We start from the raw sequence: 12649 nt of genomic DNA on the forward strand, positions 1-12649 counted from the left end.
AATGCACTTCCTCAAAGTTGTGAAGGAAGTGGAGGAAAGCCAGGGGAGGTAGGCGGTGCTGGAAGAGGCTCCCAGGGGAAGATGGACTACTGTTTTCAGGCATCGCATTGGGCACGCATTGGAAACATCACCTGCATCAAAATTAGAATTCCCAGCAGGGAGCTTGGTATGTTGTGACAACCTGACAAATAGTGGCTATTGGAAGAGGACCAAAAAAAAAAAAAAAAAAAAGGTTTATGTGGCTTTCATCGTCCGATGGAGGTCCCCATTAATCCTTTGTAAGAGAAAAACACTTTCCTGACACTAAATTCTAAAAGAAATCGATCATAAGTCTAGATAAATAAGAAGTATAAGTCACCTAATGAATGTTTTACATGTAAGTCTTTATTCATTTAAAAAAAAGGTGTTTTTTTGGCGGTACTAGAGTTTACATTCACAGTGTCACATTTGCTAGGCAGGCTCTCTCATTTGAGCTGCGGCTCCATCTTTTTTGCCCCCCCTCTGGTTACTTCTGAGGCAGGATCTTGCTTTTTGCTTTTTGCTTTAGGTGAGACTACACCATAGTTCTAGTAATGTTTCCTAGTGTAGCTGATGACAAGTGTGAACCCCTGTGCCTGGTGCAAGTGTTTTTTTGTTTTCTGTTTTTAAATAAAAGATTCTTTTTTCTCAATACGCTCTCTAAAAGATTTTAAAAAATTATTATTAATTAATTTTGCCGGTACTGACATTTGAACTTAGCGTCTCATGCCTACTTGTCTGGAGCTCTGCCACCGAAGTCACATCTGTAGCCCAGCTTTTTTCTGGTTAATTGGAGATGGAGTCTCTTGGACTTTTCTTTCTGGGCTGGAGTTAAACCATGATCCTTCAGATCTCACCGCCTAGAATTACAGGTATCTGCTCTAACAGGTATTCCCTAAACTGGAAGATCCTGAAAATGAGGCTTCAGTGGTGTCTCACACGTGTGGGTGGTTCTCAGGGACAGTGGGACACAGCCAGGTCATGCTGTGGTAAGGCGGAAGTAGGTCAGCCAGGGTAGGATCTCTGCAGGAAGCAGAACTTCACGGTCAGGAAATGGACTGTGACTTTCAGGCTGGGACAAGTGTGCTGGAAATTCGAGGACAGGGGCATGGCAGAGTTAGCTGGAAGGCTGTTCTCAACTCTGCTGGCTCATTGTTTCAATATTTACTGGGTTGGTTGGCATTAGTCAACCACTGCATGGTATTGCCAAACATTAAAAAAAAAGCCCCAACTTCCAACTGGGCATTGGGTAATGTAGAACTACTCTGTGATGGGTCGAGGAGAGGAGGGAGGCGGGAAGAGAGGAGAAAGGGAATTCTCATAAATTGCTGGAGGCAACAGTCATTGTAGGGGAAGTTGGACTTGTCTATCATCACTTAAAATAGGAACATCCCAAATTCCTGGTTATTTGCCTAGGCAATCCTGCCCGTGTGCATAAGGAAGTGATGTGATTCTGTTCACAGCAGTACTGCTTGGAAAGGTACAAAGCCAGGACCAGCCAATAACAAAAAAAAAGCTCTCAAAGCATGCCACTGAGTGAATGAAGCCAAGCCTGGCATGTGTGAATACGACTTCATAACTAATGTATGCATCCTAGTACATACCCAATTGTCCCTCGGTATCAAGGGAGCCTGGTTCCAGGACCTTCTGAAGACACAGAATTTGCAGTTGCTCAAGTCTTCATATAAAATGTGCACTTTTAAATCCTCTTGAGGTGACTTGAAATAAATACTTAATTCAGTCATGCTGTGTGTAAAAGGCTGGTAAGGAACTAAGGATAAAAGTCTGTACATGCTTAGTGCAGCATAATTTTTTTCAAGGACTTTGTTGGATGCTTAGTTGAATCTGCAGATGTAGAACCTGCGGCTATGAGAGGCTGATGTCACAATTTAAAAAATAGTGAGGGGATCTCTTCAGCCTGATTATTTCAGGGGAGGTGTAAGCACTGAAGGTTTTGACCATGAGGTTCTGGACTTACCTGTGCCATGTTTTGGCTATTTTTAGTGGCAATTTGTTCACATGTTCCTGTGTCATCAGAAACGGGTTGAAAAGCTGGTAATCTGGGATACATGTTTTGTATAGCCGTTGAGAGGAGATTCCCACCTTACCTGTAGAAGGCCTGCAAACTTGACCACTCCCCAGCCAAGCCGGGACACATCAGGCTCCACCAAACTCATCTGGTAAATATCCACGGCTAGGAACCGTTGGACCATGCCGCCGTCCTTAGTGATCACCGTGCAAGCGATCAAGTCGCTGTTATCTAGGAGAAAGGAGCAGAGAGCAGAATGAGACCCAGGGTGGCTACCCAGCCTGGCTGCCTCTCGTCTGCTGAGGTGGCTGGGCAGACCCATGAGTTCATGGGTCTGAGTGTGGGCACTGAGTCACACAGAGCTGAATCTGAGTTGCTTCTCAGTCAGTGATGCCGGGCAAGTGTCTCCACCTGTCTGAGTTTCAGATTCCTACACTGAAAAATGGGAATAATGCACACTCATGCAAATGTCACACAAACCAACTTACTGCATAGGAGGTACTCGAGTCTTAGCTTAAAAATAACTAACAGGAAATGGAACTGTGATTCAGAGTAGTAGAATGTTAGCCTTGAACAAAAATCACTCAGGGACAGTGCTCAGGCCTGAGTTCAAACCCCATGAACGATAAACAACAAGAAAGAAGAACAGCTAGGGCTGGGGGTACGGCTCAGTGGTTAAAGGCCTGCCAAGCAGGCATAAGGTCCACGGTTCAATCCCCAGCACCAAGACAACAACAAACTACAGGAACAACAACAGGCGAAATCCCAGGAGTGTGTCAGGCTTCCTATGGACCAGGCAGTTTACCATGGAGATGCTGTTTGTCTAAGCTAAGTGCAGACAGTACACGAGAGTCTTGCCCTTTGTAACAGCATCAAGACCACGACTGGGCATCTGGCAGCTGAGAGCTCTGCACAGAAGGTGCGAGGCCCTGAGGCACGGCTGAGCGCCTGGGAGCCTGAAGAAGGTCCCTCATTGTTGAGGCTTTTGTTAGTAATCTGGACTTCTCGTTCCATCCTGAGTGGCTTTCTCCTGATGTCTAGTCTGCAGTATCAGGAACAAAAGCCATCTTACGCACTGGCAGAAGCACTTTCTTTGTGGTAACTAGGGTTTATGCCTTTAGTCAAGACTTACAGCATTTTCTCATTAAGAACAAAATAGCTTCTCTCTCTCTTTCTCTCTGTCTCCCCCCCCCCCCCCCCAGGCCCAGTCCCACTCCACCAGCAGGACGGTTTGGCTCCCCCTCTGCCGGCGTTTGCAGAGGAACTGATCTAGATATGGGGCCTGAAAAGTAGATGGAGTTGGAAGTGACCACCCCCCCGCCCTGCCCCGGCCCCCGCCATGAAGCAAACGGCCATAGGGGCTGCAGAGGGAAGCACTTACCAGCCCCGCCCCCCTGCCCCCCCACACACAGTGAAAAAGGAAGGACAGCACCCAAAGAGGAACAGCGTTCAGAGAAGCCACTGAGACATCAAAGCCCTGTGAGAATGGGGAGATTTCCGAAGAAAACTGCAGTACAGAGAGCAGGTGGGAGCCTGCGCTCCGCACGCTCTGCATGAGACCCGGGGGGGGGGGGGGGACAGTTAGGGAGAGATGGGGTGGCGTGCACAGACCCCGGCACAACACCATCCTTCAGGGTGATAAGGAGATACCACTTTGGGGTGACTTGCCTGTGGAACTCCTGCACCACCTCCTGTAGCCCTGGACAGGCCTGCCATGGCCCTCGGGATAGGCTGATTACATCTGGAGGGCCAAGTGCGGATTCACTTGGAGTAGGAAGGAAGACCTCACGGAGGCCTCCTGCGGGACTGCCTTGGGAGTCACTTGGCCTGACTCTCGGGAGGAGCCTGGGCCAGGAGAGGCTGCGTAGGTGACATGAGGCTTCCCGGCCTTTCCAGTCTCCTGGCTCCTCCCCAATAACTCAGCTTCAAAAGAGTAAAGCCCAGGACTGGATCAATAAACATTGCTAGGGCTGAGCAGGACGATACATGTTGTAATCCCAGAAACTTGAGAGGTAGAGGTAGGAGGCTCATGGTTTGAGGCTGACAAGTATGAGACCCTATCTGAAACACAAACTAAAAACAAAAGGGCTGGGAAGGGGTCATGACTCAAATGGTAGAGTACCTAGCAAGTGCAAGGCCCTAAGTTCAATTCCCAGTTTACTATAAAACAAGATTAAAACAACAACAACAACAACAACAACAACAAACCAAAACCCAAATACTAAAAATCTTGCTAGAAACAATCAGAAGACAAGATAGGAGAATAGCTACAGGATGAGGGGAAGAAAGTAACAAATATGGGCTGGGAAGGTGGCTCAGTGGTAGAGTGCTTGCCTTGCATGCCTGAGGCCCTGGGTTCGATTCCTCAGCACCACATAAGCAAAAAGAAAAAAGCCGGAAGTGGCGCTGTGGCTCAAGTGGTAGAGCGCTAGCCTTGAGCTGAAGAGCTGAGGGACAGCGCCCAGGCCCAGAGTTCAGGCCCCACGACCGGACCCAAAAAAAAAAAGTAACAAATATGAAGGATTCACACAAGGGAACGAGGACAGCCAATAGACCCACGGAGACACTTGTTCCTCATGAGAAATCAGGAAATAAATCGTAACAAGATAGAATCTGCCACCTGCGGCTGGCAGTGCTGAGGCGGCTGACGGCCTCAGGTGCTGCAGCGGCCGCACTGGAGCTGGCATGCTCAAAGGCTGCTCACAGGAGAATACATTAGCCTACGCTCACTTGCTTGCCCATTCTGAAGGGCAAATTAGCATTACTTGTTAAAAACAAAAGTTTCACATCCTATGACTTGGCGATTTGTATGTTCCCAAGAAAAACACTCAGATGCGGGGGGCCAAAAAACACCCAAAGCAGCTGTGGGTCTGGAAAAGATGCAAATGTCAGCAGTCAGGGAATGCCTAAATACATTGTGTTGGGGCTGGGAAGTTGGCTCAGTGGTATAGCGCTTGCCTTGCATGCCTGAAGCCCTGGGTTCGATTCCTCAGCACCACATAAGCAAAAAGAAAAAAGCCGGAAGTGGCGCTGTGGCTCAAGTGGTAGGGCACTAGCCTTGAGCTGAAGAGCTGAGGGACAGTGCTCAGGCCCAGAGTTCAGGCCCCACAACCAGACCAAAAAACAAAAAACAAAACAAATACATTGTGTTTATTTATTTGGTGCCTGACTGTTGTCTCTAAGCTGGAAACCAGTGCCTCACCCCTGTAATCCTAGCAACAAAGGAGGCTAAGATCTAGAGGATTGCAATTCAAAGCCAGCCTGGGCAGAAAAGTCTGCTAGACTCCATTCCCAAAGGTGACCAGCAAAAAGCAGAGCTGGAAGTGGGGCTCAAGTGGTAGAGCAACAGCCAGGCAAGCAAGCTGAGCAAGCATAGGTCTTCAGTTCAAATCCCCAAACAAAAATGAAAGAGAGTGAGAGAGCAAGAACATATCATTTGGAAAAAGTGAGGCGTGAGGTGAACTTGGTTGCTATGTAGTGTTCTGCTTTTCCAGTGGAGAGACATGTTATCTGCACGCCTGCAGCTGAATGAGAGAAAAGGGGTCTCATGTCCCTCTGGGGACTGCCCTGGGAAAGGAGCGCCCTGGGCTGTCTGATCACAAGAGCAGTAGGCAGTTACGGAGGGGCCATGGAGGGTGATGGCAGGAAGGGCCAACATCCCCTGGTTCATTCACATCGTTTCCAAAGCAGCCAAGCCCCGGGGGTGCAAGCTCTAGCTTCTGGCTGACGTGCCCAGTCTAGGCACCCCCTCAGGATGGGCTCTGCGCTCACCAGGCACTGGGCAGCCAGCTTGCGCATGCGGCTTGGGACCACCTTGCGGTGCTCAGGGCCCAGAGGGGAGGTTGAGTTCCCGTTGACAGGGCGGATGGGGGGACTTGGAAACCACGTCACAGCACAAGTGTCCATTGTGGAGAGGAAGAAGAGCTGCAGCAGGGCCGAGGGATGGTGGGCATCGCCACTGAACTCCAGGACCCCGGGAGTGATACATTTCCCAGTGGAACCTCACCGCAGGGGAAGGGAACACGTCCCTCCACTGCTAGACACAGCCTTTTGTTTTATTCATTGGAAGGCAGGAAAGATCTGCCATTTTCTTGTATTTGAAGATACCAAGCTTATCAGTCTCTGACTAGATAACATACTGCAAGCTCCAAATTTAAAAGGCATATATATGTAGTGATATATATATATATTTTTTTTTTTTTTCTTTTTTACAGTGGACAGTATGTCTCCTGAGTCTACCTCCCCAGAGACAACAGCTGTGTGGCTTTCTCGTCACCCGCCTGCTTCCCAGTGTTCACGTGGCCACGTCCTGCTTTTACTTTCACCGTTGCCGGCAAGCCGCACACCCGTGCTGGGCCTTTGCCACCCAGCCCCGTCTCCCCAGCGAGTTTCCAGCCGCCTCTCTGCCGGGTCCGGGCTCACTCTGAACGCTCTCACAGCTCCCCAGCCGATGGCCATCGGCTTGTGTGTAAGCTTTTGCCACACTGGTGGATGGAATGTTCTGGATCACGTGCACGAGTGGGGCCATGTGCAGCAGCAAAGAAGACCTTGTGCTTTGTTTTTAGTTTTTCTCTTTAGGTTGTTGTGTTTTATAAACTCACGTCACATCAGTACCGAGTATGGAAATTCAGAATGATTTACAGTTGACGAAGTTATGCAAACACATTGGAGCGAAAAGGGCATTTAATTCATGATAGCCTAAAGTCGGCTCTTGTCTGTGTGAGACAGAGTGCTACTATGTAACCCAGGATACCAGGAACTCATCATCCTTCTACTTCAGCCATCAGGTGCTGGGATTACAGGCAGGTATCCTCATACCCAGCCAAGAAAAATGTGCAAATTGGAAAGTTGAAGACAAACTAGTGCCAACCTGAGACTTCCTCCTTGGTGTATCAGAAGAGACAGAGGGCCCAGAAATGAGTTTCTGTGCAGACTAGGCCTTCTCTATTTCCCATGTTGCCTGCTTGTCTTACAGTGTGAGTCTGACTGACTCTCTTCCCACGTGATGGGGTGGACATCCCTTCCCCTTGAACTTGGATGGGGGGGTTAGTGATTACCTAGACCCACCAAGCCCCAGGGGAAGCGACGCTGCACAGTCCTGAGGCTGCCCCTCAGAAGCCTGGCTCGGGACTGACTTTTCTGGCTGCTCAGAGGCCCTGCAAGATTAAGCAGGACGGAGGGACACCAGGGCTGCCATTTCCAACAGGAGCTGAAGATGCCAGGAGAGAGGAGGGCAGGAAAGCCACCTCCCGTGAAGTACGGAATCCAGACAAGCTAGCGAAGACAGCCTGAACTCAGGCCACAGCTCCGCCCGTGGCAGGCTCCTTGTTGACGGGAGGAAACTTCAGTCTCTGCAAGGCTGCTGAAGTCTGAGAGGGGCCCAGGCCCCAGCACAGCGCCCTGCACCCGCCACATGCATGGCAGCCACTCAGAGAGCGAGCCCTGTTTGTGCACACTGAGTATCACAGGAAGCAAGGTGTGGGCTAGTCTCCAGAACTCCTATGGGGCCGGGGAGGACATGGGGTACACAGACCTCGGCCTCTCCAGAAAGGCTTCCCATCGCCCTTCATCTGAGGGTGTCCCCACACCCACCCTCCCACATCTCCCTAAACCCAATGCATGACATTCTGGAACCTTCCATTCATTCCTTCATTGTTCAGGGGGGCCTAAGGAGACACTCCTCCCCCAACTCATTGCTACTCCCCATGGTGGGTGGGGGCTAAGCAATGCTGGCTGAAGAGGTATCTGGGGGGTGGGGTGCAGGCATCCATGTCTTCTGGTGTACCCCTCGAGGCCAAGGCTTCTCGGCCCCTGGGGAAAGCTTCCTCCCTCTGACGGGCTGGAGCCTGTTAGTGCACAACACACAGGGCTTACTGACTTCTGCTGTATTTAAATGATCCCTTTGTAATAAAATATGGATGCCAATACATAATTTAATTCTTGGCGTTGGTGGCTCCAACTACATTTAGAATCAAGGAAGTCTTTATCCTTGCAGAGGGATCTCTAGGCCAGCCGATTCCAGGGCTTGGAAATGTGATATCCTGCCTTGTTTGCTGGCCATGCTGGGGTTCAGCAATTTAGTAAGATGGCTTTCTGGTGCGTCTGTGAATCAGAGATCATGTGGAACTGAAGAAGAGGGTAGTGGATTCCTTGCAGGAGGTGGGTCCTGGGATTTCATCAATGACGGCAGTGAAACGCCAGGCCCTGAGGTCCCGCCTAACACGGCCTAGAACCCACCATCCAGCACGCACTACAGGAGTCAAGCAACGTCCCCCACGGCCCAAGTGACAAATGACAAGGTGGGGTATGGGGCCTGACAATGGGTGACTGGCCTACTACCTAAGCAAGTTGATGGAAGCCTGGACGAAGCCAGAGAGAAGACCTAGCCCAATTTCTGTCAAAGCAGGGGGTACCTCTGACCAGGGCTAGCTCTAGAAGGAGAGGTGCTGGCTGGTTTGGATGGAGGACAAATGACTGACACAAGTTCCCCACAGGCAGGCCTTTGAAGCCCACATGTAACGCCATCTGGGTGCTAAGAGGCTGCCTTTGGCAGGGTCCCCTTTGCACCCAGAACCTGGCGGCCCTTTCCTGCTGTCAGGAAGGCTAGCCTTCCCTCCCAGCTTTGAGATTCTCTTCCAGCATGCAGGGAGGATGGAGTGGGTGATGGGCACACCCTGGGCTCTTTTTATAAGCTGGGAGCCCCAATCCCTGCCCTGCCTTTAAGGAGCCTTCCTGATTCCTAGGGCTAAAGGCAGGACAGCCTGTCACTCTGGGAACAGCCTGGGTGGGAGGGTACTTCGTAGCACTGAACAATTCTCGGACAGCAACTTAGGAGAAGTCAACAGGGCAGGGTTCCCTAGAGACAAGATGAGGTGGAGGAGAGGGGCTACCTCATCAGGTGGCTGGCTGATGAGTCCCCCAGGGCTGGGATGGAGGGGAAGGCAGAGGGAGGTCAGAAGACTGGTGGGAGGGTGCAATCCAAAATCTGCTACAGAAGGAAAAGTCTAGCCATGCTGGGTCATGAGGAAGTTGCTCATGTCAGATTTTTTTTTTTTTTTTTCTGGTCGGTCGTGGGGCTTGAACTCTGGGCCTGGGCGCTGTCCCTCAGCTCTTCAGCTCAAGGCGAGCGCTCTACCACTTGAGCCACAGCGCCACTTCCGGTTTTCTGGTGGTTTATTGGAGATAGGAGTCTCACGGTCTCTCCTGCCCGGGCTGGCTTTGAACCTCGATCCTCAGATCTCAGCCTCCTGAGTAGCTAGGATTACAGGCGTGAGCCACCAGCGCCCGGCATGTCAGATTTTTTGGGGGAGTGAACGCGAGTACAAGGCCAGCACTGCCTCCTAGGCAGCCCAGCAGGGCTGGGGTGAGGAGGAGGAACACCACCCGGACCTCCCGGTGCCCCTGTGAATTCTAGAGAAAGGGGTGTGAACCGGACCACTCAATTAGGCTGGCTGCTTCCCCTGACAGTCAAATCAATCCTTTGAAGAAAATTAAGTAACTATTTCCCCATCAACGCAGCAGCAACTTATGGGTTATTTGCTTCAAGCAGCAATCAATTACTCCATCTTCTTTGAAGCTCCCCTTCCCGGCACAGTGCCGGCACAGAGGGGCAGCTGTGCAGGCCCCTCCCCTGGGAGGGGGGCGGTGCATCTCCCCAAGGAAGACAGAACAGATTGCTGGGAGTTTCTTGGCTTTGCAAAGGGGAGAAGCAAGTAGGTGTGCAGAGAAGAGGCTGCTTGCTAAAATCTCGCCACCCAGAGAATCTGGGACCTCCAGTTTGGTTCTGAGATTCCCATCCCATCCCCGGGGTGATTTCTGGCCTCAGGTCTCCTCTACCAGCCAGCCTCTGCCCACCGTGCCAAGAGCAACTGGCAAAACACTGTTGAGGGAGCTTGGTGCCCTAGATCAATGCTGACTCCCTTCCTCACCTATGAACACAGTCCTAGATGGAGAGGGTGAGCCAGGCCTGGGGCTGATGGCCTGCATAACTTCCTAGAGTTGTGTTGACTCTGAGCACGTGATTTCCCTTTAGCTGTCTGCTCTGCAGGCCTGGGTAATAAAATGACTTTATAGCTCTACTTCATGATACGAACGCTGGGGCATTATTTAGGGAGAAGAGTACTGAGGGTAGCAATACATTAAAGAAAATAAGATGGAACCAGGTGTGGTAGCACATTCCTATAATTCCAGCTACTTGGTTAGTCAAGGTAGGAGGATTGTAGTTCAAGGTTGGACTGGGCAAAACCCTATGTGGCAACAGATAAGCAAAAGCACTAAAAGCAAAGAACCGGGGGCATAGCTTTAGTGGTAGGGTATTCTTCCTGGCAAGCTCAAGGCCCAGAGTTCAATACCTAGTATTGTACACGTACACACAAAAAGCCAGGTGCTACAGTAAGTATGGTAGAATGCCAGAGGCAGGAGGCGGATGGGTGTATACAGGGATTCAAGGCACAACTTGGTTGTTTGCCTAAAGGATTTCAACATACCAGGCTGGAGGAGTAGCTGGCTTCCTAGGTCAGATTGCTGTGAAGTTCAGACAAGCCCAGGCGGCCGCCTGACCCCCACACAGTCAACACACAGTTCTTTCTCAAGTAATGCTTACTAACATTCTTTACACAACTTTTTTCTATGCCTCTAGGCTTGCATGCTAGGTGGGTGCTGTACCACCGGGACTAAGCTACAGGCCCAGCTTTCCCATCACTTACGACTGCTGCCCCGTAGCGTGAAAGCTTGTTTGGTTTCTGGATTTGCAGGGGAAGAGCTTGGCCTGAGGGAATACTATATCCCTTAACGTCCAAGAGTCTAAATGTTTCTTGAGGGCTCCATGGCCCTCAAGGACACTGAGAACACTCTTTTTGTAGCCATGGGTGCATCAAGTTATCATCTACTTATCCAGCACCTGCTGTGTGATGGCTGACAACTGAGCGGCCCAGGAACCACGACTAAGAGGAGGAAAGGACACCGGTGCCATACTCAGACCAGACACCTGACACTGCGGGGGGGGGGGGCGGTGGAGGGGGGCGGTGGAGGGGGTAGGAGCTGGTCCCGGGATCCACAGCCCAGAGTGGGGCTCGGCTTGGCTCAGTTCTATCTGCCTCCTTGAAGCCGTGGGGTCTGTAGCGCCTTCCTTTCCCTGTCTGAAATGCACATGACATGCCTAATGAAATATATGGCTGGTTTTCACAAAGTGGCCAAGAAAATCAGTCACATGCCTTCATCTCCTCCCGCCCCAGCCTTTGAAATTTTCTAGAGAACAGAGCAGGCCCTCCACCCTGATTATTCCCACACACCCAGAACATGTTCTGGGCAGTTCCTCACACTGCTGGAGTCTAAGCAGGGATGGCCACACACAAAAAGCTTTATTCTTTGTTCTCCTTAATCACACTGCACAAAGTTCACAGTATGCAGCTCGGTGAAAATGCAGTTACCAGAAACGGGATCCGAACGGGCAGTAATTCCAAGTACAGCATGGCACATCCCTTATCGGGTGACACTCAGCCTGCCGCCGGGGCACAGATCTCATCTCGCCGCCCAGCGGGTGTCCCGCTTATCTCTACATAGAACATTGCATAATTTCCTCTCTCAAAGAGACCCTGGTTAGCATGAGAAAATAGAGTTCCCTATAGCTCTGTGACGGAGCGGTGCACAGAAGACTTGAGATTTCCAAGAAGACTGTGGAATACCTAGGCTCCCCAAGATCACCAAGCAGTCTAACTACCAGTTTCCTAAAAGGGACACGGCATCATCCCCAGGGATGGAGTCCAGACAAAGGAGTAGAGGCACAGTAAGGTGCAACAACCAGCAGAGTTTCCTTTCTTGTGTGGCCACATCGTCACTCTGTCCCTCTGGTTAGAAGGCTCGTGAAGCTCAGGCCACAGGTTCTCTTCCCTTGCATTTCCTCTTCAAGGCTTTTCTCAAAAAAGTGTCCCTCCGCCTCCCCCCTCCCGCCTTTCCCCCTTCTTCCCCCTCCCCCCACAATGGGGCACCATCCCAGCACTTCCCTACACAGTTGCTATGGAGATGTGATGCTGTGTGTAAAGCGAGGGGAGACCTGTGCCTGGCGTGGAGATGGCTGCCAAATGGCTCTGCAGGACCAGCAGGGGTCTGGTGAAGACCCATGTGAGCCTGACAGGCCACCTTTGGGGCTGATAACCTCAGTGAGGGCAGTGACCTTTTGGGGCAGGCCTCAATCGAAGAGGCTGAGTCTAAACCACATGCCTCTTTCCTGATGGGAAAGAACGTCTAAATTTCATACCAGGGGACACATTTATAGCTGTTTGGCAGAAATTAGTTCACAGAGTGAATGCTTACCGGCACAGCAGTCTGATTTTTAATTAGCGTGTGGGAATCCAGTGGACTTCAAACACTGACAGTAAAACATGGGAGACCTCTGCTGGAGACAAAGCTACACCTTTGGACTTCAACAATAGCTGCCGTCTTTGCAAACCAAATTTCCTGCTTTCTGGTTTGAATTCCTGGTGTTCGACCTGATTACCAATAAGCTTTTGGCCCTGGAGCAAGTCTTTGAAAGCACGTGATTTCAAGTGATATGGTTAATATGAAATCTTATCAGCAAACTTCTGTTCAATACTACACCCAAGC

General features: G+C 50.7%; 1 protein-coding gene across 6 annotated transcripts in view; it reads right to left on the reverse strand.

Moving 5' to 3' along the window:
- The window catches only part of Clec16a (C-type lectin domain containing 16A), a 144042-nt gene that overhangs the window by 43640 nt on the left and 87753 nt on the right, over window positions 1-12649 (reverse strand). For all 6 annotated transcript variants that reach the window (XM_070003485.1, XM_070003483.1, XM_070003484.1 and 3 more), the window contains exon 19: window positions 2127-2278. In XM_070003485.1, coding sequence (XP_069859586.1) covers window positions 2127-2278 — 152 coding nt within the window. The remainder of the gene's footprint in view (window positions 1-2126; window positions 2279-12649) is intronic.

Source organism: Dipodomys merriami, unplaced genomic scaffold (genome assembly GCF_024711535.1).
Source record: "Dipodomys merriami isolate MVZ:Mamm:240054 unplaced genomic scaffold, mDipMer1.0.p SCAF_60, whole genome shotgun sequence".
NCBI lineage: Eukaryota > Metazoa > Chordata > Mammalia > Rodentia > Heteromyidae > Dipodomys > Dipodomys merriami.